This window comes from Puma concolor, chromosome D2 (assembly GCF_028749965.1).
Source record: "Puma concolor isolate L17-30 chromosome D2, mPumCon1.1.hap2, whole genome shotgun sequence".
Lineage (NCBI taxonomy): Eukaryota > Metazoa > Chordata > Mammalia > Carnivora > Felidae > Puma > Puma concolor.
In genome coordinates, this window is record NC_141677.1 from 60081936 (window position 1) to 60106922 (window position 24987).

General features: G+C 42.5%; 1 protein-coding gene across 1 annotated transcript; it reads left to right on the top strand.

The window, feature by feature from the left end:
• Positions 1-566: 566 nt before the first annotated feature.
• Positions 567-24927, top strand: WNT8B (Wnt family member 8B). Its single transcript, XM_086679464.1, has 6 exons — positions 567-634; positions 20824-20857; positions 21649-21787; positions 22640-22765; positions 23512-23654; positions 23889-24927. The coding sequence occupies exons 1-6, from the start codon at positions 567-569 to the stop codon at positions 24432-24434; spliced, it is 1056 nt and encodes a 351-aa protein (XP_086535590.1). The 3' UTR covers positions 24435-24927.
• Positions 24928-24987: the final 60 nt, after the last annotated feature.

Here is a 24987-nt window from a genome sequence, read left to right on the forward strand (position 1 = left end):
GACAACAGGGAAAGCACAGTCCCTTCTAAATCCCCTTGGGGACCAGGCCCTCCTCTCCGTGTGTCCGTGTCTGCGGGCGAGTGTGCATGGGTGGGGGAGGTTGTGGTGGGGCGGGAGGGCCTCGGCAAGAGGGAGGAGAGAAACTCCAAGCGCTGATTCTGTGGAGGGGATTTGCTATGTCTCTTTTCCTCCCCCCCTCTTCTTTCTTTGTCCTCTTTCTCCGTGTTCCTCTCTTTGTCCCCTTTTCCTCGTCTCCTTCTTCTGCATTTGTCTGGGAGGATCCTGGAGTGTTCTTTTGATCGACTCAATCTTTCTCTGGCACTTGAGTTCTGATTGGCTGAAGGACTTAGAGGGGAAAAAAACACTTTAATTAAGTAGATAATCTCTTCTTTGGACGTTTGGCAGCTCCATTTCACATCCCTTCAACTCTGTTTGGGATCGCTTACACACCACGGAAGTTGGGGCTTGAGGAGAATTCCATCCCACTACCACAAGGAGAATATTTCCCCATCTTCTCTGTCTCCCGCGTTTTTTAGAATTTTCTATTTCTGTTGCTCCAGAGGATTATGTTGCTTGTGAAGCCTCCTGTGTTCATCTTCCTTTTCACCTGTATCCTCCGAATCGGCCACACCTGGTGAGTAACCTGGACTCCCACCTGGGACTGGGACCAGGTAAATGTATGCCGTCTATGAGAGAGAGTTCTTCCTCATTTCCCGAAATGTAGGAATACTTGGGATCTCTCCTAGGAAAAACTGTTCTATGGAGTAGGGGCTCTTTCTAAATTTATGGCTGATTTCAGTAAATCTTTAGGACCCTGATCAATAAATGAATAGATTAAAAAATAGATTAATAAGCTGCTGTACCACAAATATTCTAAGTGGTTTTGGGGAAAATGGACAGTAGCCTTTTTTTTTTTTTTTTTAAACCAAATCCTGATGTCAGCATTGTGGAAAAAGGAAGGTGGTTCAAAGCAAGTTCTACTGTGTTTGATTCTGATCTTTGAGGTGAAGGCTGGAGACAAAATGCGATGGGACCTTGTTTTGCACTTTCTGACATAACTTTTTTTTTTCAGAATATTCTAAGTAACTGCTCATACCATCATGTCTTAGAGATAAAAATTCACTTGATCTGTTGAGTTGGTATTGGGTTAACAAACACGTTTGAAATGAAATATTTTAGAAAGCTAAACTTTCTACAGATTTATGTAACCTATACAATTTACAAATATTGCTAAATTGCTCAGAAAATGGGGCAGTGTTTTTAAAAGTGTTTTGGAAACTATAAACAATTGCACAAATGATAGACGATTTTATGGTCAGTTTCATTTAGCTCTTGGAAACCACATAAAGTATCTATACATGGAAATGTTAACAAGTAACTACGTAATAACATATAGAAGAAAGACCTGGGAAGTGCATGTTGCTACATTGCTATGTGTTTGGAGTCTCTCCCCAATTGAGATACATAAGCTCAGTCTCTATCAGTTTGCATTTTGACCATCTGTTTAACCAAGGTATGAATCCAATCATTCCATAAACTGTTGAGGAAGCAAGGATAGGGATTTCTTTGTTGAAATCAGCTTCCTGTGCCAAGAATGTATTCTTATCATAAATGAATATAGCCATCTTTATTGGAAAGTTGCTAAGAAATATGTCAAATAAATATAATTATTTGCAAGTTAAGGCAATAATTTGTAACACTTCTGATTACAAAATGAACTGCCAAATAATTGGTCAATTTTTAATTGGCATTTAAGTTAAATATTTCATGTTCAAAAAAAAAGTCTCTCTTTTTTCCCCCTCATGAGAACAAAAAGACAAAAGGGAGCAGAGACTATTTCAGAGCATTTCTACTGATGTTCATGGTATTCTTCAGCTGATTCAGTATCAGCAAAAGAGAAACACGAGATTCCTTTCCCCAGTCACCAGGGCAGTGTGAAGAATTGTTCTATAAAAAATACCTTTACTGTGTGTTCCTTCCCTGCTGGAGGGGGTCATGTTCATTTCATTCCGATACTGACACAGCCACACTGAAAGGTGGCTGGGTTGCTTGTCTGTCCAAATTCAAGTGTCCGGATTTAAAAAGAAAAAAAGAAAAAAGAGATGTGAAAGAAAGTTCTAATTTAAAAACAGGGTTTAAGAACCCCTTCTCGCCTTGCCTGACTTTGAGGAGAAAATGTACAAATCTCCTCTATAATGCAATTAGATTTTAATTGCTTTTTCTCCATAAGCCCCAATTTGAATTAAACATTTATACTTTGTCAAGAGTCTGGTTTTGGTAGCATTTGAAGAGTGATTTTTAAATTTAACGTTAAATCTTGATTCTTCTTATAATGGAACTATCAGGGTTCTGCATAAGGTCACCTTCCCCTTTGTGCCATGCAGAGAAATTTGACCAACCGCAGCCTTTCCGATGTCTCTCTTAATACTTCATTATCAGCCTTTTATGTAAGGACCTCAAAAGCATTTAACAAATAGAGAACCATAATTTCTGCTTGGCTGTTCAATTGTAGGCTTGCCTGAAATTACTGTCAAAAAAAAAAGTCCATCAACAGAAACTCCTAGGCTTGAAAGGAGAAAATAAAGATGACATTCATTTACGACATGCAGTTTTGCTAGACTTTCAAAGTGAGATGACTGGAGGGGGAAAAACAAGCATTCTCCACAGTTTCTTCTTGTTGGGACAATTCTGAGAATTATCCTTTGGTACCTTGAGAAAAAAAGCTTTTGTTTGAATTTGTTTTCCCGAATCTTAATGGCTCCCCGCAAAAGAGAGAATGGGAGTGCGTGATACAGCCAAGCAGACGGTGATGGTTATAATGGTGGCCGAAGATGAACCAATCTGACTTTTCATTTTCCAGTATACATACTCATCTGGAATGATCAGGCCTAGAACATGTTTGTTTGTTTGTTTTAACTGTGTTCTTCATTTTACTCCAAATGATGTCTCATAATGATCCTAGGTTTTGCCCTGTTCTGTCCATTTCTTCTCTCTCTCTCTCCCACCCCCTCAACTTGATGACCAAATCAGAAAGATATACTCACTAGAACATGGAGGTTAACTATGGCTCTGCTCTCATTCTTTGCAAAAGTCACTGCCTCCACTTCTTTCCAAAGGATTTAAACAGGGTTCATTTCTTGTCTACAGTAGAGCAAGAATTCATCGAAAATCTTTGGGTTTTAAGGCACCTTTTGAAATACATCATCCCTTGGTTCTCTACATTTATGTATTTAGAGCAACCCTTCTATGGCTCTTGAAATTTCATCTGATAATGACGTGCAGAGCCCCTGATCAGCAAGGGCTTCAGTTATTTTAGGGGGCTGTCTTGAATCCATATTCTCCCCAAGCATCATCTATAGCTAAAATTATTGTTCTCCACATACATGTGCTACTATTTTTCAAATGTATATTATGAACAATAAGATATACACTTAAAATTACTGAATTCATGATAACTGGTTGCCATGTTAAGTTTCTGTTAAGTTTTTCCCACCAACAGATACAAAAAGGATAAGTGCAATCAAGTGAAGCTGCACTATAAACTTTGTTACATTAAAAAGGAATTCTCATCCTCACAGAGGCTGGGAATCTCTGAAGTTAGGGAAATAAAAGGTAAGTGAAAAATTGCTTTGGAATTTGGAAAATAATGTGCCAATATCAAAGAATCACATCCTAATAGCTTTTCTGATCAGTAAAAAAATTCATAATCCATGAAAAAGCTTGGGGTTTGTGGGGTAACTCAGGGGGATGAAGTTAGCAGCTGCACCGTTGAAAGTCCTTCTAAGGGCTTGAGACAGGATCACAGAAGTTTAACTTCCAGTTCTGTCATTGATTTGTCAACAACTTTAGCCCTACAGTTTTGCTTTCAGAGTCTCTATATTTTCTCCATGAATAACAATTAGTTAGCTAAAAATAATTAGCTAATAATATTTATTAGTATCACCACCACCACCACCATCATCATCATCATCTACAAAGGCTAAGAAGTCCTGAGAAGAGACACTTCATTACAGCTTTTCTTATGAAACCAGTTTGTATAAGCAATAAGGCAGATGCTCCATAATGCATCTCTATTGTGCGTGTGTGTGTGTGTGTGTGTGTGCATGTGTGATAATATGACACAAATAAGGATCTCTTTTTTGTGATATTATGTAAATGGGGATATTAAAAACGGATCAGAAGGAAAAGAGTTTCGATCCAAACCCTCTCTCTTCTGAGGAAAAAGTTTACTTCTTTGCTGGGACAATTGGTTTCATGCTATATATTGGGTAATGCTATTTTCTTTGGGGACTATTAATAAAAATCCCTTTTCCTGGGCTCCATTTACTCTTTGATTTTTTTCTTTTTCAACTGATATGATCAAATTCTCTTAATCTGCTGGATGTTTATTATTATTATTATTATTATTATTGTTATTGTTATTATTTTAAAATCAGGACATTTAGAAACAATTTTATTTGCTCACATTTTGGGTGAAATGGTTTTTGGCTGAAAGATTCCAAAGATTCCACTAGAACCTTGCCATCTACCCATCTTTGAAGACTTAGTTTACGTATTCTCTCCTCCTGGAAGTCTTCCCAGGTTAAATTAGCTACCTCTCCTTCCCCCCGCCCCCACCCCCATATATCCAGCATCAGGTTAAGCCATTAAGGCACTTAGTACATTTTATTGAAAATTTGCTTTTGAATCTGTCTTCTTCACTAGCCCAGAAACTCTTCTAGGATCAGACACCTTACCTCATTTATCATTGTGTCTCTTAGGTGGAAATTAACCACAATTGTAACAATGAGTAACCTGCTCTGTAGGCAGGCACGTTGTAAGTGCTTTACAAATCCTTACCCCCATCCTCTGAAGTACATGCTAGGGTCATCTCCACTTTACAGATGAGGGAACTGAGGCCCAGAGATCTTAAAATAACTTGGCAAGATCACCTAACTAGTAATGAACCAGATGGAATTTGAACACAGAAAACATGGTTGTGGAGGCCCCATGCTGAACCACTACGCCCTATTAATGAGCGTGTTTTGAACTGACCAATGCATGCAAACTATTTTACATAAGGGAAGAACCATGACAGGAAACTTTAAACGTAATTTAAGCTTAAACTTTCCTAAGTAGGTTCCCAGAATAGAGCAATTTCATATTTGCTAGTTTAAAAGTAGAAAGTTCCCTGGCTTACTGAAGTCCTTCCTTTTGGATTGCTATAATCTTCTGGAAAAGGGTAACTCTGCCCCATATCCTGGAACAAAATCGATACTCAGGAATAAAATAATGTGAACCAACATTTACTTCACACTCACTGTGTAACTCGCCAAAGACACAAAGTCTGTCAGTGATGAGACAGGAATCTGAATCTACACCACTCACTACCTTTAGCCAGTAAGCCATCCTGCTTCAGATGGGACCTTGCTTTCTTTGACCTGCCCACATTTGTACCACAGTCACCAGAGCACTGGACTGTGGTCCTTCATGTTGTGACTGTCCTTCCTTCTCTGTCTGGCACCCCAATTTTCTGTGAATTTTTAATGATGTGCACAGTAGTCTGATACACAGAAGTCTGGCATTAAGAAACAAAAGCTTATACCTGACTAGTATTTTTATTTTAAAAGATATTGGTTCTGAGAGCTTATTTAAATTATCTCTTACATTTGTTTATCGATAGAATTTATATTATTTCATTCCTTTCATCTCACTGAAAACTACCTGCAGGTTTGATTTGGATTAGACGCATCAAGTACTATCTTTTGCCAGAAACCCCAACTTACCTGTTCTTTTCAACATAGTGGGCTTGTGCTTCTTTGGAGATCATTCAAAAAGTATCTTTACCATCTGTAGTATCAATACCATCTGTACTGCCTCTGATATTAAGATTTTATGTATAGTATAAGAGAGCTAGCTCTGGCTATATTTTCCTAAGGATAAAGACCCATTTTTGTAGCACGTCTTAGGATCTCCAGGAGTCCAAGAATTATTGTGGTGTCCGCCATTTTTCATCATTTTTCATTTCACAGCTTTTAAATAGATATTTAGAATCTTTAAAGTTCCTTTGCCTTTTGATCGCCCTTACATTCAAAATAATGGCCAGTGGTAAAAACAAATTCCCTAAGATCCCCAATTCAAGCAAGTGATGGGGATATGTAGAAAATAAATGTTGGTCTGGAAGGAAGGAAGGAAGGAAGGAAGGAAGGAAGGAAGGAAGGAAGGAAGGAAAGAAGGAAAGAAAGAAAGGCTCTTTTCTTTATCTCCATCAGAAAGGCAGAGAATTCATAGGGCTTAGAGAGAGAAGTCAATATAATTTTTCTTAGGCTAAACCCTCACTTTTCAGAAAGCAGATTTTTTATCCTACGTAAAAGACTAGCCTGGGGGAAACTCTGAGCTTGGTTCACATAAATAACATTCCCCATTGCCTCCCATTGAAATATACCTACACTCCGAGGGCCTCTCAAAAGAAACTACCATCCACTTTGGACAGACTCTCTAGTCTCATTATAAGCCAAGCTTTTATGGGTTTGTTTTTCTCAATCTTTATTGTAGGCCCTTGTTATTGATCATATCATTTCTCTGTACACTTCTTAGGTCAGAGTTTTCAGTGAGATGAAAGGAATGAGATAATAGAATGAAAAAATATAAATTCTATGGATAAATAAATGTAAGAGATAACTTAAATAAGCTACCAGAACCAATATCTTTTAAAATAAAAATGCTAGTCAGGTACAAGCTTTTGTTTCTTAATGCCAGACTTCTAAATGTATATCAGACCACTGTGAACATCATTAAAAATTCGCAGAAAATTGGAGTGCCAGACAGAGAAGGAAGGATGGTCACAACATGAAGGACCACGGTCCAGGCCAAGAGCAATCAGACTATAAGGGGATCACTTAAATTCACCATTATCTGACCAATCCGAATTCACTTTTCTTAATTGGTTGTTTTCCCAACTATACATCCTCTGGAACCAGCACAGTATGAGGCTATGTTCCAGTAGTCTCCATAAGGCCCTGTAAGTGGGCCAGTAGTTCAGTCTTTCTGTACAAGTCCATAGATGAGATTCTTATGTTTCTCTAGGCCAAGCTTACACCACCCTGCATAGTGAGAAATTTCTCCTTCATTCAAAATGAATTCTCTTTTGCTGCCATAAAGCTCAGTTCTTTTCTCTTACTCAGGCTCTTCAGGTTCACATATCTGACTTTAAAGATTCCATTCCATACTGATAGCCGAGATAATACATAATGAACCATACTATCCTGTCTGACATTTCTTCCCATTAATCCAAGGTGTCTGGAGGAGCCTAGCTTTTGGACATTATTGTTTCAGAAGGAGTGTATTGTTTAATTTTACATTATGGAAAATTTCCAGAGAGAACAGCATATACAATGGAATCCCCTATAACTCTGCTTCAACTGTCATCAACCACTAGCCAATCTTGCTTCATGTATACTTGAGTAACGTTTTCAACTGCATATATTTCTCTGTGTCTAAATATTCCAAATACTAAATGCTTCAAACTTGGAAGAAGAGGAATAGGAAAAGAAATCTCCTATGTCATGTCTGAGAGATCTAGAGCCAGAGATTAGAGTGAATCTTGGAGAACATCATACAGATATGACTGGCCACCCTTAGGGAGAGAAATCGAGAATAATAACTTGTGAAAAGAGAAAATTCATTCAAATATATATTTAAATTTATTTCCGTTTGAGCTGTGGCTGATTAGCAAAGACAACAGAAATTGATAGTTGGCTTAGATTGAGGACAGAATATGTTTACCATCTATTAAGATTTAATTCCATTAAATAGTAAAATGGCACTAAAGTTCAAAAACCTGTCAATTTTCTCACCTTTAACTGTTCATCTAGTTTTTTGTAGGATAATTTGTAGAGTTATCATATATGCCTACCTTCTTCATCCTGAAATAAACTAGTATTATATCCATCAATGCAACCGAGAACACGAATATTCTCCAAAGTCTATACTACAGGGATCAAAGTAACAAGATCAACAAACAAAACAAAATTCTCTGCCTGCATAATGATCCTGGAAGAGGTTCCTGTGATCCCAGGCTTTCTGGGAGCAGTGGCTTGAGCTGTCCCTTAGCAGCTTTCACTTAGAGACCACAGAACAGAGAATGAGTACAGCGCATTCCCAGTTAGAGTCCTCATTTAAATGCTAAGTGTTGAAGCTCTTTTTTTGTAGCTGAGTGTTTCTCAGCAGAGTTTGCCACAATACATAAAGAAGGAAGGAAATGAGGACAAGGAGAGACAGCCCGTCACTTTATAAAATATCCTGGAATACAAATGACATTTTAGTTTCAGAGGAAAAGATTATCCCTTGAAAACTGGTGATTTGCTCGGGAAAGACTGCCCGGGATTGTTTTGCAGAGACCTGTGATACACAGTTGTCCCGTCAGCTACTCTACGGTCTTTGCCAGCAATTATTTGGCAGGGGCTGGATTTGAGATAATGTGGGATTTTACTGTAAATTTTAACATGACTACTACTAAAACCTACTAAAACTGATGCATCTGTTTAACCTTTTTTTTTTTTTTTTAGCTAAGTGGGTTACAAGACTTTTTAAAAATATTTTTTAGGGCCCTGCATTATAATATGGAAAATTCATGTTTATAAAAAACAGTTCGAGAATTATTTACAGACCTGGATGGAGTTTACTCCAAAGAGATGGAGTTTAAATCAAGGACATAGATATGGGGATGTGACAAAAACTACACATTCCTTAATTTTTAAAAAATATTTATCCTGGAAAAAGCCTTCACTTGGCCCCAGTCCTCATTGCAGTCCTGTCTTTCTTCCCTTTCTTTTTTTTAAAAAAAAAATTTTTTTTTTCAACGTTTTTATTTATTTTTGGGACAGAGAGAGACAGAGCATGAACGGGGGAGGGGCAGAGAGAGAGGGAGACACAGAATCGGAAACAGGCTCCAGGCTCCGAGCCATCAGCCCAGAGCCCGACGCGGGGCTCGAACTCACGGACCGCGAGATCGTGACCTGGCTGAAGTCGGACGCTTAACCGACTGCGCCACCCAGGCGCCCCTCTTTCTTCCCTTTCAATGGCATGCTCGCCTGCAGTGAGTCTACACTGGCTGCTTCTGTTTTCATTTCATAACTGTTCATTCGCTGTAATCTCGCTTCTGTTCCTTTGTTGTACCAAACAGATCTCAACACCAATATCACCTTTGTCCCCTCTTGATAAATTTTTAAGGAGGAGGCAACTTGTCTTTGAAATTCTGGGTACTTCTCTTCCCCTCAAGACTTCAGGTATCTGTGCCTTCTACTTCCTAATCCCTTCCTCTAGCAAACTGGGAAAGAGCCTGATTTTGATTACCTGTACTTTACAGTGGATAAGAATTAGTCATGCTGTTCACCCTTTAAAAAAAAATTTTGCATCTCAAACTTCATTCTTTCTAATCATACAGCGAATTGCTCCTGGCTTAAATATGCTTGTGTATTGTCAGAGGGGGCAGTGATCAACTTAGAACTGAGGGGATGTATTTCACAGTCGTTAGTAAAGCCCGCCTTCTGTGTAACGGTGTGTGTGCGTAGATCTGTGTGTGTGTATGCTGCTGCATACATGTTCTGTGGGTCAGATGCCGTAGAGGATGGAGAGAAGCACAAGGAAGCCTGCTGAGAAACGACTGTCTTTGGGCTCTCGCTGGCCCGAAGCATCTTGAGAGTTCTGTGAGGTGAAAAGCTGGCTGTCACGCACTTATTCTAGGAGAAGTTGCTTCACTGAAGCACCTTCTAGCTACAGCTCCAGGCAGCTCTCCTGCTCTGGATCCTCCTCTTGCCCTTTCTACCCTCTTCTCGTTCCCTCTCTGTGCCAGGCCACCAGATGGAGACCTGCATCTGCCCCTTTTCTCCTTGCCTGGGCTCTCAGCCCAAGCTGTAGTGATCAGATGGTCTCTCCTGAAGTAGGCCGGCTAGAGCTTCAGGACCCAGAGATTTTTTATGGACCTTGAAGGATGAGATTAAAGGGTAGGGAGAAGCCAACCCTATTATTCAAAGATCTATGGGGAAAGTGAAGGAGGCAGAACAAAGGAGGGGTCAGATGGCACTGAGATGAAAGTTTTGGACCCTGAGAAGAAAACACTAAATTCTGGAGGTTCATATTCGAAGCCTTTGCTTTTTAAGAAATATGGTGGGGAAGGAAAGAAGGGAATCCTAACTTAAATCTAAGCTACTATGTTAACCACTGGGATTCAAATGCCTCAGGGTACACTTGGCAAACTAGTGAGGCTGGCCTGGAAGAAGCTTGCTGAGTGGGACTGAGTTCTTCACTGAGACAGGACTCTCATACTGAGGGGAGATGGAGTCCAGAACATGAACTTGACCTCGTAACAAGGTCCTGGCCATGCAAAGGAAGAAGTAAGCCTGAAGATAGCATGGTGCTGGGTCCTGCTGGTCCTGTGCCCATCTGTGTCGCAGGCTCTACAGAATCAGGCATGTGCTCTCATCGCGGCTGCTAAATGGGAAACTATGGAATGTGATGTGCTACAGGTGGCCTCGTGGGCTAGGCGGGTTCGGAAAATGCCCCCACATAGGGAGAAATTGTTGAAACTAATTGGATAGCGGTTTAAACTGCTCATCCACAATTAGGCGTAACTACCAGAGAATGGGAACTTGCAATTTTCTGTGAACTTCCTAAGGAGGTAAAATAAATTTCTTCAAATGGTATCAAATGAAGGGGAGCTTGGAAAATTAGAGTGTATGGGCCTAAGGATCATAAATGTTAGGTGAGAAAACACAAACAAAACAAACTTGGAGACTTTCCAAGAGCTAAAAGAGAAGCTATGGCATTTGTATTTGGGTTGATCCAAAGTCTGTCCCATTCTGTCTCAGCAACTTTGGAAAAAGTTTTGCTGGTGGTCAGGCTGACTGAGGGATAGGCAATTCAGGAGGCAATATAGCCCCAAGGGAAACTGCATAATGCTGAACGCTGCGGTTGTTTGAGGAGCTCTACTGCCTTACATCAAAGAATTTTGGTGATTAGATTGTGGCCGATTATGGCCACTGAATTGTTGCAAGGTTGGAAGGTCCATAGAGCAGAGGAGCAATGGGAAAATGATAATCCACAGGGTTCTGCTTTAGCGTTACCCATAGCTTCAAAACTACAAATGCATCTGTATCTGGATGGTTAACAAGAATTGAAAAAACATTTAGTAAATAAGAGAATAGCTAGGACTTAAACACACATTGAAACGAGGGGGAAAGAACTCATAAATGTTGACGTGAGGGGAGCTGGGCAGAAGGTAGTGAAAGCCTGACAGAAGGACATGACTCAGCTAACCAGCCTAGACTGGAACAAGTGACAGCAGAAGGGAGGTACTTACAGTGAAACATTATTATCAGAGCTGAGAAGGAATGATAGAGAGATGATTTCTCCCCCAAATTCCTACCTTTGGTACATTAACTTGGAAGAAGGATGAGATGGCATTAGACGTAGGAAAAAGCACAAACCAAAGACTGAATTATGGACTCGCTGATGACAATGGGTTGATGACAAGAACATGGAGGTGGTCTAAGAATATTAAATAATAGCTATGGTAGTGAAGACTTCCATGAGTGGAGGCAGATAGCATGTTTCCTAGAGGACAGATGGCCCCTAGACCAACACTCAGAATCTTTTGGGCACTTTCCACTCCCAATATATTTTATTCCTGGTACGAAGAAGAGAAGCATAAACAGGTCGGTTATAATTGCTAGGGGGGGGAAACTACAGTACCAAGAAAAACTACAGGGAAGGAAAGAGATCCCCATGATTTTAACACTCAGCACAAAGACCCAGCCCCTCAAGGCAGTGACCAGAGAGCTTTGAGAGCTGCCAGAACCAGAGGTACTCAATCCAGAAACAAAAGAAGAGAATGCCCCCCGATTTGTTACTGGTACAGTTATAGCAGCCATTTCCCAGAAAATTAAAACAATAATTTGAGCTTCCCGAGCCCTCAAATTATTACTTAGGTGTTAGATGCTTTGGGGCACCTCCCTCTTCACCCTCTGGACCAGTGTTTCTCAAAGTGGACTCTGAGGACCATCTCAGGAATGTGTACATACAGATTCCTTCCATCCATTTCCCCCATCACCACTGCTCAACAAGAGTTTCTGGAGCTGGGGCTCAAGAATCTTCATGTTTAAGAAATTTCCCAGATGATTCTCATGGACTCTACCAGCTACCACGTGTGGATTAATTTTCAAATGCTTATACTAAAGTCTATTCTCCAAATCTTTGGCACCTCAGGTCATGTAAGTATGTAACATTTTATTTGTATATATTTATATATATGTTTATACTTTATATATTTAAATCATAAATGTATTTTATATAAATAAAATTTTATAGATTTACAGAAATTTGCGAAGAAATGCACAGGGAAGTCCTATGTACCCTTTCCATAGCCTCCTCCAGTGTTAACATGTTATAACTCTACTAACACATCCATAAAGCTTATTCAGATTTCACAGTTTGACATATACCACTAAAGTTTGCACCCCATCATCCTAGACTGATGGAACACTTAAAAAAAAGAAAAAAGCTAAAGCAAGACTGACACCAGGAGACAGGACGTAGGGAAAGAATCCAGTCCTATCTAGGTCAGGCACTATGGCCACCTGACTGTTATAGGGAATTGGTGGAGTATGGTTGTTGCTTACACCCTTCACCACTGGGACTCACAGAAAGGCCAGGAGCAGATTTGGGTAGATGCTTTCACCACAGCCAACTTCTTCAGGCATCTGGGGACAAGGGCAGGGCTAGCTTCAGTCAGAATCTCATTGAAGAATTATCTTGCTTATCTGGTCAGACTGCAGCCCCAGGTATTTGCTCTTGGGGCAATGGAAAATGCCAGCTCCCAAGGTAATAAAGAGTCTTTCCTAAAATCAGAAAGTGCACTGGTGCTTATTCTTCAGGGAGTCGTTATAGGGATGGAAGAGGTTCCATGCCTATGGAACAATAGTATGGGTGAAACAATAGTAGCCAGTGTGCTATAGGCCAAGGATATCGCTCCTGGGTGGATAAAGGTGTTTTTAGCATGAGGTCACAGAAAGCTGAGCCCAGGAAAGGTATCAACAAAACACTAGAGAAACTCTAGTTAATACTTTTTCTTAATTGCCCATTTCTTTGCAGGGATGGCACCCAACGAAAGGAGCACCCTTTGACGGGGCTCCAGGCTGGGCCCACCACTTGGATTCCACATATATGGGCAGGTCAGGAGAACTGGTGAGGCTGCAGGCTCCAGATGTTTATCTAAAGGAGTGACTATGGAGTCTTCCCAGGATAGCATTCACTCTAAGGGAAGGGAACAGAGAAGATCCAGCAATGACACTTCTCACTGGAGTTTGTTAGCAAGCTCCTCAGTTTTAGTCCAACTAAGAAGGCTGGAGGGTGATTAGGGGGGCATGTTACAGGCAAAACCTGAAAGTACTGCTTTGCTAAAACCCTATCAGAACTTGTACACAAATGGCATTTTGATACCTAAGTGGAAAGGCAAGACTCTAAAATGGGTTAAAAGACATTTGTCCCTGTATTTAAAAAATAATAATAATAGTTGTTTTAGGAGAAGTTTTAGGTTCACAGAAAACCTGAACAGAAAGTAGAGTTCCCACACATATCCACCCCCTGCACAGCTTCCCCCATTGTTAACATCCTGAATTAGTGTAGTATGCTCCTACTTTTTTTATGCATTGAACCCAGTCTAGGCAGCAACAGTTCTCCCCACCCCCAAAATGTGCCCAGGGGATGTGGTCATACCCAGACAAAGCAGAGCCTAGGCCTGGCAGATATGGGCAGATATTGTAGGCCTACAGGACATACAGAGGGAGGGCTAGAGCAATGGAAGACTGGAAAAGCAGCAGAGACAATGTGATAGCTAACTGAGTTTGTTCATGAGTGTGTGCAGAACATCACTAAGACCTCCAAGAAATACTTATCAAGAACTTTGCGGGGATAAGGAGTCCTGGATTAGCAAGTGGGAATAAGAGCGAGAGAAATACAGGTTGCAGGAGAGCGTAGCAGTGAAGGAATATATGCTTTAGAATCACACTGAGGGGGAGGGGAAGGAAAAAGAAAAAGAAAAAAAAGAAAAAAAAAGGAAAAAAAAAAAGGGGGTTAGAGTGGGAGAGAGCCAAAGCAAAAGAGACTCTTAAAAACTGAGAACAAACTGAGGGCTGATGGGGGGTGGGAGGGAGGGGAGGTGGGTGATGGGCATTGAGGAGGGCACCTGTTGGGATGAGCACTGGGTGTTGTATGGAAACCAATTTGACAATCAATTTCATATATTAAAAAAAAAAAAAAAAAAAGAATCACACTGACTAGGTTCCAATCCTGGATTTGCCACTTACCTAGCTGTGTGACGTTAGCTTATCACTCTTTCAGTTTCTGTATCTGTAAAATGGAAGACATAACCCTTTCTAACTTATACAAGTGTTGTGACAATTATAAGAGCTTAAAACACATAAAGCATTTAAAGTAGTATTTTATGTGCACAGAATAAACATTCAGTAAATAGCACAGTACCTCATGGGGTTGCCATGGAAATAAAAAATGACGGCACAGGTAAAGCACTCCTCTAGAAGAGACGTTCTCAATGAATGTCAGCTATTGCTGGGTGATGGAAATTAAATTTTACATGGTATCAGTATATATCCTGGAAGACTGTCAAAAGGAGAAGAAACAATTATAAAATTTTTATTTGGCAGTATAAAAACAAAACTGACTGCAGTTATTTATGTAAATTGCTTCCCACTTATGTCTAATTACTATGAAGCACAATAACAATTATACGTAACATTAAGTGAGTCAGATTGACTTTGCTAAAACTTTTGATTATAACACCAACTTCTGTGTACATATGCTGCGTGCTCACTGACTGTAGCTCTTCTGGTACATACATCTGCTAATGCAGCATGGTGGTCTGCTCACAATGTTGGAAAAATAGTGGGAGCACTGGCTCGCCGGACTGCTTTCCCCTCCCCTCCCCCAGATCTTTTTCAGTCCTTATTATCCTACAATTTTCTGCTCATTCTGATGATGCATCCATCCTTTTTTTCAATCCATTTAATTCAATCAATGTTTAAAGAGTACTTACTGTGTTCGAGGCATTGGGTTAGGAGCTGGAGGGGATACAAGGATAATTAAGGCAACCCCTACTTGTAGTCGAGTATTAGGGAATAAAGGGAAACCTTAATGTGAGGTAGAGAGAAGTTGCTGTGAGTCTTCAGGAAATGCTGGTTGTGGCTTTTGTGCTAGATACTTAAGAGTAAGTATAAGAGTAAATATAAGAGTAAGATACTTAAGGGGTGCCTGTGTGGCTCAGTCGGTTAAGTGTCCGACTTCAGCTCGGGTCACCATCTCGTAGTCCGTGAGTTCGAGCCCCGTGTCGGGCTCTGGGCTGATGGCTCAGAGCCTGGATCCTGCTTCCGATTCTGTGTTTCCCTCTCTCTCTGCCCCTCCCCCGTTCATGCTGTGTCTCTCTCTGTTTCAAAAATAAATAGGGCGCCTGGGTGGCGCAGTCGGTTAAGCGTCCGACTTCAGCCAGGTCACGATCTCGCGGTCTGGGAGTTCGAGCCCCGCGTCGGGCTCTGGGCTGATGGCTCAGAGCCTGGAGCCTGTTTCCGATTCTGTGTCTCCCTCTCTCTCTGCCCCTGCCCCGTTCATGCTCTGTCTCTCTCTGTCCCAAAAATAAATAAACGTTGAAAAAAAAAATTAAAAATAAATAAATAAACGTTAAAAAAATTAAAAAAAAAAAGAGTAAGATACTTAAGAGTAAGATTTTTATATACCAGGATAGCTTTACTGAGATATATCACATATTATAAAATTCACCCTTTGAAAGTGTACAAATCAATGGGTTTTGGTATATTCACAAATTTGTGCAACCATCACTACAGTCACTGTTAGAACATGTTCATCACCCTAAAAAGAAACCCCATCCATATCCATTAGCTATCACTTCCCATTCTGCCTCCCTGCAGCCCCTGGCAACTGCTAATTTACTTTCAGTTTCTATGGAATTGCCTATTCTGGACATTTTGTATAAATAGAATTATACAATTTATGAAACAGAGAAAGAGGATGGGGGAGTTGCAACTTGAAATTTTTTTTAATGTTTATTTTTGACAGAGAAAGAGAGAGAGACAGAGAGACAGAGCATGAGTGGGGGAGGGGCAGAGAGAGAGGGAGACACAGAATCGGAAGCAGGTTCCAGGCTCCGAGCTGTCAGCACAGAGCCTGACACGGGGCTTGAACTCCAGACTGTGAGATCATGACCTGAGCCGAAGTCGGACACTCAACCGACTGAGCCACCCAGGCACCCCAGGGGAGTTGCAGTTTTAAATAGGATGATCAGGGAAAGCTTTAGGGTGAATAACACACTCGATTTTTTTTTTTAATTTTATTTAAATTCTAGTTAGTTAACAGATAGTGTATTGGTTTCAGGAGTAGAATTTAGTGATTCATCACTTATGTACAACACCCAGTGCTCATCATAACAAGTGCTCTCCGTAATACCCATCACCTATTTAGCCCATCCCCCACCCACCTCTCTCCATCAACCCTATTTGTTCTTTATCATTAAGAGTCTTATATGGGGGTGCCTGGGTGGCTCAGTCAGTTAAGTGTCCAACTCTGAGTTTCGGCTCAGCTCATGATCTCAGGTTTCATGAGTTCAAGTCCCACATTGGGCTCTGTGCTGACAGTGCAGAGCCTGCTTGGGATTCTCTCTCTTCTTCCTCTCTCTCTGCCCCTTCCCCACTCACTCTGTCTCTGCCTCTGTCGAAATAAATAAATAAACTTAAAAAAGGTATCTCATATGGTTTATGTCTCTCTCTCTTCTACCCCATATGTTCATCTATTTCTTAAATTCCATATATGAGTGAAATCCTATGGTATTTGTCTTTCTCTGACTTATTTTGCTTAGCATAATACACTGTAGCTCCATCCATGTCATTGCAAAGGGCAAGATTTCATTCTTTTTGATGGCTAATATTCCATTGTGTATATATATGCCACATCTTCTTTATCCATTCATCAGCCAATGGACATCTGGGCTCGGACAGTCCCATAGTTTGACTATTGTTTTGATAGACACATTCGATTTAAAATCTGAATGCAGGTGAAGAAACAAACTCCGTGGCTATCTGAGTAAAAAGCATTCCAGGCAGAAAGAACAGCAAGTGCAATGGCCCAGAGGCTGGCGAGTGCTTGGTGTGTTGGAGCAACAACAAAGACATCAGTGTGGCTAGAGCAGAGCAAGTAAGGGGAAAGTAGTAAGAGATTAGGCATTGATGGGGGCCAGATTGCATAGGACCTTATAAACTATGACAAGAGTTTGGCTTCTGTTGTATGTGAAACAGTAAATCATTAGAGGATTTTGAGCAGAGAGTAGCAAAATTTGATTTATATTTTAAAGGAGTTTATTTGTTTGTTTATTTACTTATTTATTTTGGGGGGGGCAGAGATGAGGGAGAGGGAGAGAGAGAATCCCAAGCAGGCTCCACACCCAGCATGGAGCCTGATATGGGGCTTGATCTCACAACCATGAGATTATGAGCTGAGCCAAAATCAAGAATCCGATGCTTAACCAACTGAGCCACCGAGGTGCCCCTAAAGGGATTAATCTTTTTTTTTTTTTAATTTTTTTTTTCAATGTTTATTTATTTTTGGGTCAGAGAGAGACAGAGCATGAACGGGCGAGGGGCAGAGAGAGAGGGAGACACAGAATCGGAAACAGGCTCCAGGCTCTGAGCCATCAGCCCAGAGCCCGACGCGGGGCTCGAACTCACGGACCGTGAGATCGTGACCTGGCTGAAGTCGGACGCTCAACCGACTGCGCCACCCAGGCGCCCCAAAAGGGATTAATCTTTAAGTGGACCAATCATTTTGAGAATAAAATGTGGGAGAATAAGGGTAGAAGCAGGGAAATCAGTCAGTAGGCTTTTAACAATAGCCCAAGTGAGAGACAATGATAGCTTGGACCAGGTGATAGCAGTGAAGGTGTTGAGAACTGATTAGAGTCTGAATATATTTTGAGCTGGAGTCAGCAGGATTTGATGACAGAATGAATATGGGATGTGAGAGAAAGAAAGGAGTCAAAGATGACTCCAAGATTTTTCTCTGACAGCTAGAAGGAGGAACTTAAGTGGGGAAGACTACAGAAGGAGCAGGTTTGGGATGGTGGCAGCAAAGATCAGAAGTTAAGTTTTAGTATTAAGGTTGAGATGCCCAGTAAACACTGAAGTGGAGATGTCAAGAATATAGTTGGACATGCAAGTCTAGAGTTCAAGGTCTGAGATTGCTGAGAGGGTAAGGCACAAACCCTTTGAATGGCACTCAATCTGGGTAGTATCTTAGCACTGTCCATATAGGGAATAGGAAGCTTGTGCCTCTGTCTAGGAGCATGCTGATTGTACCATGTTCTTTAGAGCTGCTCCACCCAGTGAACAAACGCTGCTATCTTCCACTGTTAGCATCTTTCCTCCAATCATATAACTGTCCCTAGGTAATAAATACCCATATAAACACTTAAATTCCTTCCTCTTTGGCTCTCTTTCCACTTTCTAACATTACATGGTCACCATACTTTCTGTAATGCATGTTATATTTTACTCCCCAGTAGGAAATCTTGCGATTGTCTCATCAATTAAGAACAAGATCCTCGGAGCACCTGGGTGGCTTACTCGGTTAAGCATCCTACTCTTGCTCACATCATGCTCACATCATGATCTTGTGGTTCATGAGATCGAGCCCCGGATCTGGCTCTGCACTGACAGCAAGAAACCCACTTGGGGTTCTCTTTCTCTCCATCTCTCTGCTCGTCCCCCACACCGGTTCACTCTCTCTCTCAAAATAAATTAAATTTAAATTTAATTAAATTAATTAAAAAAAAAAGAACAAGATCCTCTTCCTTTGGTGTTCACCACAAGGACACAGTATTTTTATTGAGATATAGTCAGCCTATATTAGTTTCAAGTATATACAACAAAATGATTCAATATATGTACATATTGTAAAATGATCATCACAATAAATCTAGTTAACATCTATTCCAAATCTTTTCTTCATATTGGATAGTTTGGTTACGAGGAAGTAAGTCAGCCATAATGGTTCAAATATGTCTGCAAATAACTCAGGAGTTAACAGCATGTTAATTTATGGAAACGCTGTCCACATAATGCCTACAGTCTTGTCCCATGGCAGGTGTTCAGTTAAATCTGATTGATTAATCATTTGGGCTCAACCATGTATCATATGAATCTTTACAATCTGTAGGATCTTGAGGAAAGAAGAATCCTCTACTATCTCCGCCCATCACTCCCTGTGATTCCAACTTAGTATCCTCTCACAGGGTGTCTCTTCACCCGGGCTCATGGCAAAGCTTTCTCTTTCGCCTGCTGCTTGATTTTTGTTTTGTTGCTTTTTCTTCTTTCCTGACACTGTCTGCCCTCTGGCATGGGAACTAGCCTCTGACTGGCCTGGTGATGTCCAAAACTCTTTGCAAATTATGCCTAACATAGACATTGTCCTTGTGAGCCAAGCAAGACTCTGGTGTTACCCCATCATAGCCACAGTCATCCCTTAACCCCTTGCAACTACTAATCTATTCTCCAGCACTATGATCACATATTTCACGATTGTTACATAAATAAATAAAATCATGAAGTGTGTATCCTTTTGTGATTGGCTTTGACCACTCTGTATAATTTCCTTGAATTTCACCCAAGTTATTGAATGTATCAGTAGTCCATTCCTTTTTTTTTTTTTTTTTTTTTACCACTGAGTAATACTCCATGGCATGGGTGTACCACAGTTATTTTTATCCACTTACCCTTCGAAGGATATTTGAGCTGTTTCCAGTTTTGGGGTATCATAAATAAGTCGTTATAAGCATCCATGCACAAGTTCCTGAATAAAGATAAGTCTTCATTTCTCTGAGATAAATGTCCAGAGTGGAACTGCTAAGTTGAATGGCAAGTCCGTTTTTCAGTTTTGAAAGGAACAAATGATTCCAGAGTCAAATTATTTATTTTTTGAATTTAATTATGACTCAGTCCCCAGAAAGACATTCCCCTGTTTACCTCTTTTTGATTAGAGAACTATCCTTCTCAGAGTCCTGTGGAGTCAGATGAACCTGTATTCAATTCCGCTTCGATCACTTATTAGCTGGGTGAGCTTGAACAACTTATTTACCTTTTTTGAGTTTCAGATTCCCTATTTAAAAATAGGGATAATGATGGTGGAGAAAGGAAGAATTTAACAAGATCAGCATATAAAGTACTCAGAGCAGAGCCTGCTACACTGCAGCGAGTTATGCTCTCTTTTCACTCCATGGCAAAATAATGATCAAATATTACTTCCAACTTTTTTGGTATATTTGAAATTTTAAAAACCAAAAGAAAGCATAATGTCAGCTCCTTTTGTACATATTTTTAAATTCTTTTTTTATTTATTTTGAGAGAGACAGAGAGAGCGCACACATGCAAGCAGGGTAGGGGAACAGAGAGGTGGAGAGAGAGAACCCCGAGCAGGCTCTGGGCACTGTCAGCACAGAGCCCGATGTGGGGCTTGAGCTCATGAACTGTGAGATCATGACCCGAGCTGAAATCAAGAGTTGGGTGCTTCACTGACTGAGCCACCCAGGCGACCCCATATTCTTTTTTATTAGATGAATTATCTTTAATAGATTCCTTATGCATAATTTTTCCTTGGCAAAACCATTTTCCCTTTCTTCCTATCAATTGTTTGCTGAAGTAATCCTTACAATGCTTGGCAACAGAAATGAGTTGGTGCATCTCCATTATGCTCTGTGGTTTTTCTCTCTTCCAGGTCAGTGAACAATTTCCTGATGACTGGTCCAAAGGTAAGAAAAAAAGTCCTTCGATTTATTTGGACTCACTAAATCTTAGCCTCTTGACTGAAGACTATACATGTCCATTTCTTTTCATTATGTCCACATTTTTTATTAGCTGTATATATTACAGACAGAAAAACTGTGGCATAGAGAGGATTAGGGATACACCCAAAAGAACACAGCAAACTAGTGTCAGGGCCAAGGCAAGAACTCAGGAGTATTGATTCTGAATGTATGGCCAGAATTTCCAGAGCGAGAAAAGTCAACAGCCTTTCATGGTGTCAGGTTGCAGTCACACATCCCTCTCGGTGCAGTGGTTGGATGCAGCTTGCCATCTTTAAACTGCTGGCATCGTACTACATGATCTCCAAGGCCATTTTCAGCCCCCAAATGTTCTTTTCCAAGACAGTAATGGAGTGAGAATACTGAAAACCCATGAATTATATAATTTGGGCTCATTTTGGAGAAGCAGGATAATATAGTGAATAAAGGCTGGTGAAGTCTAGGGTCTGGTAACACTGAATTTCGTTCCTACTTTTACCTTCTGCTACCTGTGGGACCTTGAGCAAATTGCTTTACTTCACCTCTCTAAGCCTCAGGTTCCTAATCTATAAAAATGGTACCTATTTCACAAGGTTATTTGTGATGTTAAATGGGACAGCAAATTTAAAGTGCTTACTCTGTCATTATTTTAGAAGGCTGGGAGAGTGGGCAGGAAAAGAGGTGCTTGGCCACTACAGGGCAAATGCCTCCCGAGTTCAGCTGAGAGGCTGAATTTTGACCCTTGTGTTTCTACGCAGGCTTACCTGATATATTCCAGCAGTGTGGCAGCTGGTGCCCAGAGTGGTATTGAAGAATGCAAGTATCAGTTTGCCTGGGACCGGTGGAACTGTCCTGAGAGAGCCCTGCAGCTGTCCAGCCATAGTGGCCTTCGCAGTGGTAAGGAAAGCCTCGGCCACAGCTCCCTGGACCCCCTGGCCACAGGTTAGAGCCCCACTCTTCAGGGATGACCCCTTGCTACTTCTACTTCCTCGTTCCTCAACCTGGCCTCTGTCCTCTCTCTGGGATCTTCTCTGTCCCTTCTCCATCTTATAAAGCTTTATTTTCTTTCTTCCCAACACCCTCACTGCCCAATGAATGGACCCTGCCTCACCCCCAATCCAATAGCATCGTTGGCCTCCCAGTTGGCTGAATATAAATAGTGTCAGGAGGTAGGTAGGTGTCATAATTCTTCATGCCTCTTAGCCCCTTCCTTCAGCAGCTCAGCAGAGAGGTACAGGCCAAGCAAGGACTGACTTGGACTTGACCTCCCATGGAGAAGCTAAAGAGTGGCCATGTCAGTAAATGAAATAGCTGCCAATCAGAAGTTCACGACTAGCTAGCATGTGCCTGTTAGACTTCAGTATTCCAGGTAGAAATAGGCCTGTGCGCTTTACAACCTGGCTTTCAGATTCATCTCCTTCCCCATTTCTCCCTCTGGCTCTTCACCACCTAAATCCTTTACAACCATGTATGTAAACAGTAATCTAGCCACCTAGTCATAATGTGTGACCTGAAAAGATGGGAGGGAAGAAGCATAGTGCTGAGACCAAGGCTGGAGCAGACCATGGAAGTAAGGTACATTATAAAGGTGGGGAAATAGGATGGAGCTGGGGAAGGAGGGCATAATGATGGAAGGAAGGATACATTTATTTATCCTATATTTATTATAATAATAAAGGAAGACAGCATGACTGATACCTTGAGTTACAACCCCTCCCTCTAACTCACCCATTTTTGGTTCCTGCCCAGCTAATCGGGAGACAGCGTTTGTACATGCCATCAGCTCTGCTGGGGTCATGTACACTCTGACTAGAAACTGCAGCCTCGGGGATTTTGACAACTGTGGCTGTGATGACTCCCGCAATGGGCAGCTGGGTGAGTAGTGATACTGCGGTGGGTAGGGCAGGCCATAAAGTTCACTGTGAATGAAAAGTCTGGTGGGTAGTTTGGCGGGGGTGAAGAAGCATTGTGTTCTTCTAAATCTGAGGAAAATCAGGGCCAACTGGTTTAAGCCCAAACCCTAGAGTGACAAACCAGGCTAAATGTAGCTTGGGGCCCTCGTCCAACTGAATGGTTTCCTTAAACACAATAAAGTAACAACACTCCCTGAGGATTCAATCCTTCTACTCCCTGAAAATAGGGGGGTGTCATTCTCTGTTGCCTGTCCCTGTTTCCTCCCCACTCTTTACCTCTACTGTCCTCTCCCATCCTCTCTGCCCTCCAGCTCAACTTCCAACTTTGTTGTTCCATATTATTTTCATTGTGCCGCCTCCCCGGCTCCATGCTGGCACTTTTGCTCGCCTTTTTCCTGGGCCATTTTGTGGATGTCAGTGGCTGGCCACGCACGTGAACACTCTGCCCGAAGGCCAGAAGCACTGTGTGTAGAGGGAGACCCCAGCATCCTGCAGAGAATCCACTCGGCAACTATTTACGTCATGGAGTCCAGAGCAAGGGACTGGATGAGGCTGGAAACGGAAGCCCAAAAGTGGCCTAAACAAATCTGGGCTGAAACTAATCTGGAGACAGGGCACCCGCCCAACCCCAAATCCAGTTAGAAACAGCAGCTAGGAGGCTCCAAGCCCGCCTGCTCAACGACCTTTCCTCCCCTTGCACTTTTCCAGGGGGCCAAGGCTGGCTGTGGGGAGGCTGCAGTGACAACGTGGGCTTCGGAGAGGCAATATCCAAGCAGTTCGTCGATGCCCTAGAGACAGGACAGGATGCCCGGGCCGCCATGAACCTGCACAACAATGAGGCCGGCCGTAAGGTGAGTCCTGCAGCCCTGGGGGTTAGGCAACTGGCTCCATCCACCATGAGCCCTAGGTGCGGACAGCTCTTCAGTTCATTTAACAGATTGGAAAAACGAGGCACCAAGCCGGCCAGCCACGTGGATTAATCAGCTGGACGCCTAGCAACCCTCCCTCACCCTCCCCCCCCACCGCCCCTGGCAGACTTCCCCCAGCCTCATCCCCGATCAGCTCACTTCCAGCTCTCTCCCCAGGCGGTGAAGGGCACCATGAAACGCACGTGTAAGTGCCACGGCGTGTCCGGCAGCTGCACCACGCAGACCTGCTGGCTGCAGCTGCCTGAGTTCCGCGAGGTGGGCGCGCACCTGAAGGAGAAGTACCACGCGGCTCTCAAGGTGGACCTGCTGCAGGGTGCCGGCAACAGTGCGGCCGGCCGCGGCGCCATCGCCGACACCTTCCGCTCCATCTCCACGCGGGAGCTGGTGCACCTGGAGGACTCCCCGGACTACTGCCTGGAGAACAAAACGCTAGGACTGCTGGGCACCGAAGGCCGAGAGTGCCTGCGGCGGGGGCGGGCCCTGGGCCGCTGGGAGCGCCGCAGCTGCCGCCGGCTCTGCGGGGACTGCGGACTGGCGGTGGAGGAGCGCCGTGCCGAGACCGTGTCCAGCTGCAACTGCAAGTTCCACTGGTGCTGCGCCGTCCGCTGTGAGCAGTGCCGCCGGCGGGTTACCAAGTACTTCTGCAGCCGCGCCGAGCGGCCGCGGGGGGGCGCGGCGCACAAACCCGGGAGAAAGCCCTGAGGGTCTCCTTTCTCCCCTCCTTTCCCCATTTGTCCTTGGCTTCTTTTAGAGACCCCAGTAATAGAGGAACCTAGGGAACTGCCCCCCCCCCCACATTCCCCTGCCCAGGGATCCCAAGAGGGAGAGACGCTACAATCTCTCCAGAGCTTGCCACTTTCCACCCCTTTCCTAGCTCTTTGCTCTCCTCCAGTCCATCATCACCCTGCATCATCCTCACGGGCCACACTTAGGTCTGAGGGCTCCCAGTTCTGAGATTCTGAGCTTCTGATTCTCCTTGGACTAGGATGAGAATAAGCGTTCCTCCTCCCCTTCCTAACTGCCCTAACGCCTGACCTAGCCTATACAGCCGTAGGGAACCGGAAGAACACTTCTCCGATATACAGGGTCAGGCTAAAGCCCTGCTTCTCTCTTTTGCCCATTTTCTTGCCCTCCCGCCATTTCCCCATTTTCCTACTGCCAGGTCTCTACCATAGCCACATCTTTTTTTTTTTTTTTTTTTCCTGCAGAGCTCCTTCCATGCTTTTGACTCCTTGCTAACTGTTGACAGGCACCC

What these genes read in the sequence shown, in the direction of transcription:
- WNT8B (XM_086679464.1), top strand. Translation starts at nt 567, where the DNA reads ATGTTGCTTGTGAAGCCTCCTGTGTTCATCTTCCTTTTCACCTGTATC. An exon ending in CTCCCGCAATGGGCAGCTGG is followed by an intron (nt 22,766 to 23,511) that starts GTGAGTAGTGAT and finishes GCACTTTTCCAG; the next exon opens with GGGGCCAAGGCTGGCTGTGG. An exon ending in ACAATGAGGCCGGCCGTAAG is followed by an intron (nt 23,655 to 23,888) that starts GTGAGTCCTGCA and finishes CTCTCTCCCCAG; the next exon opens with GCGGTGAAGGGCACCATGAA.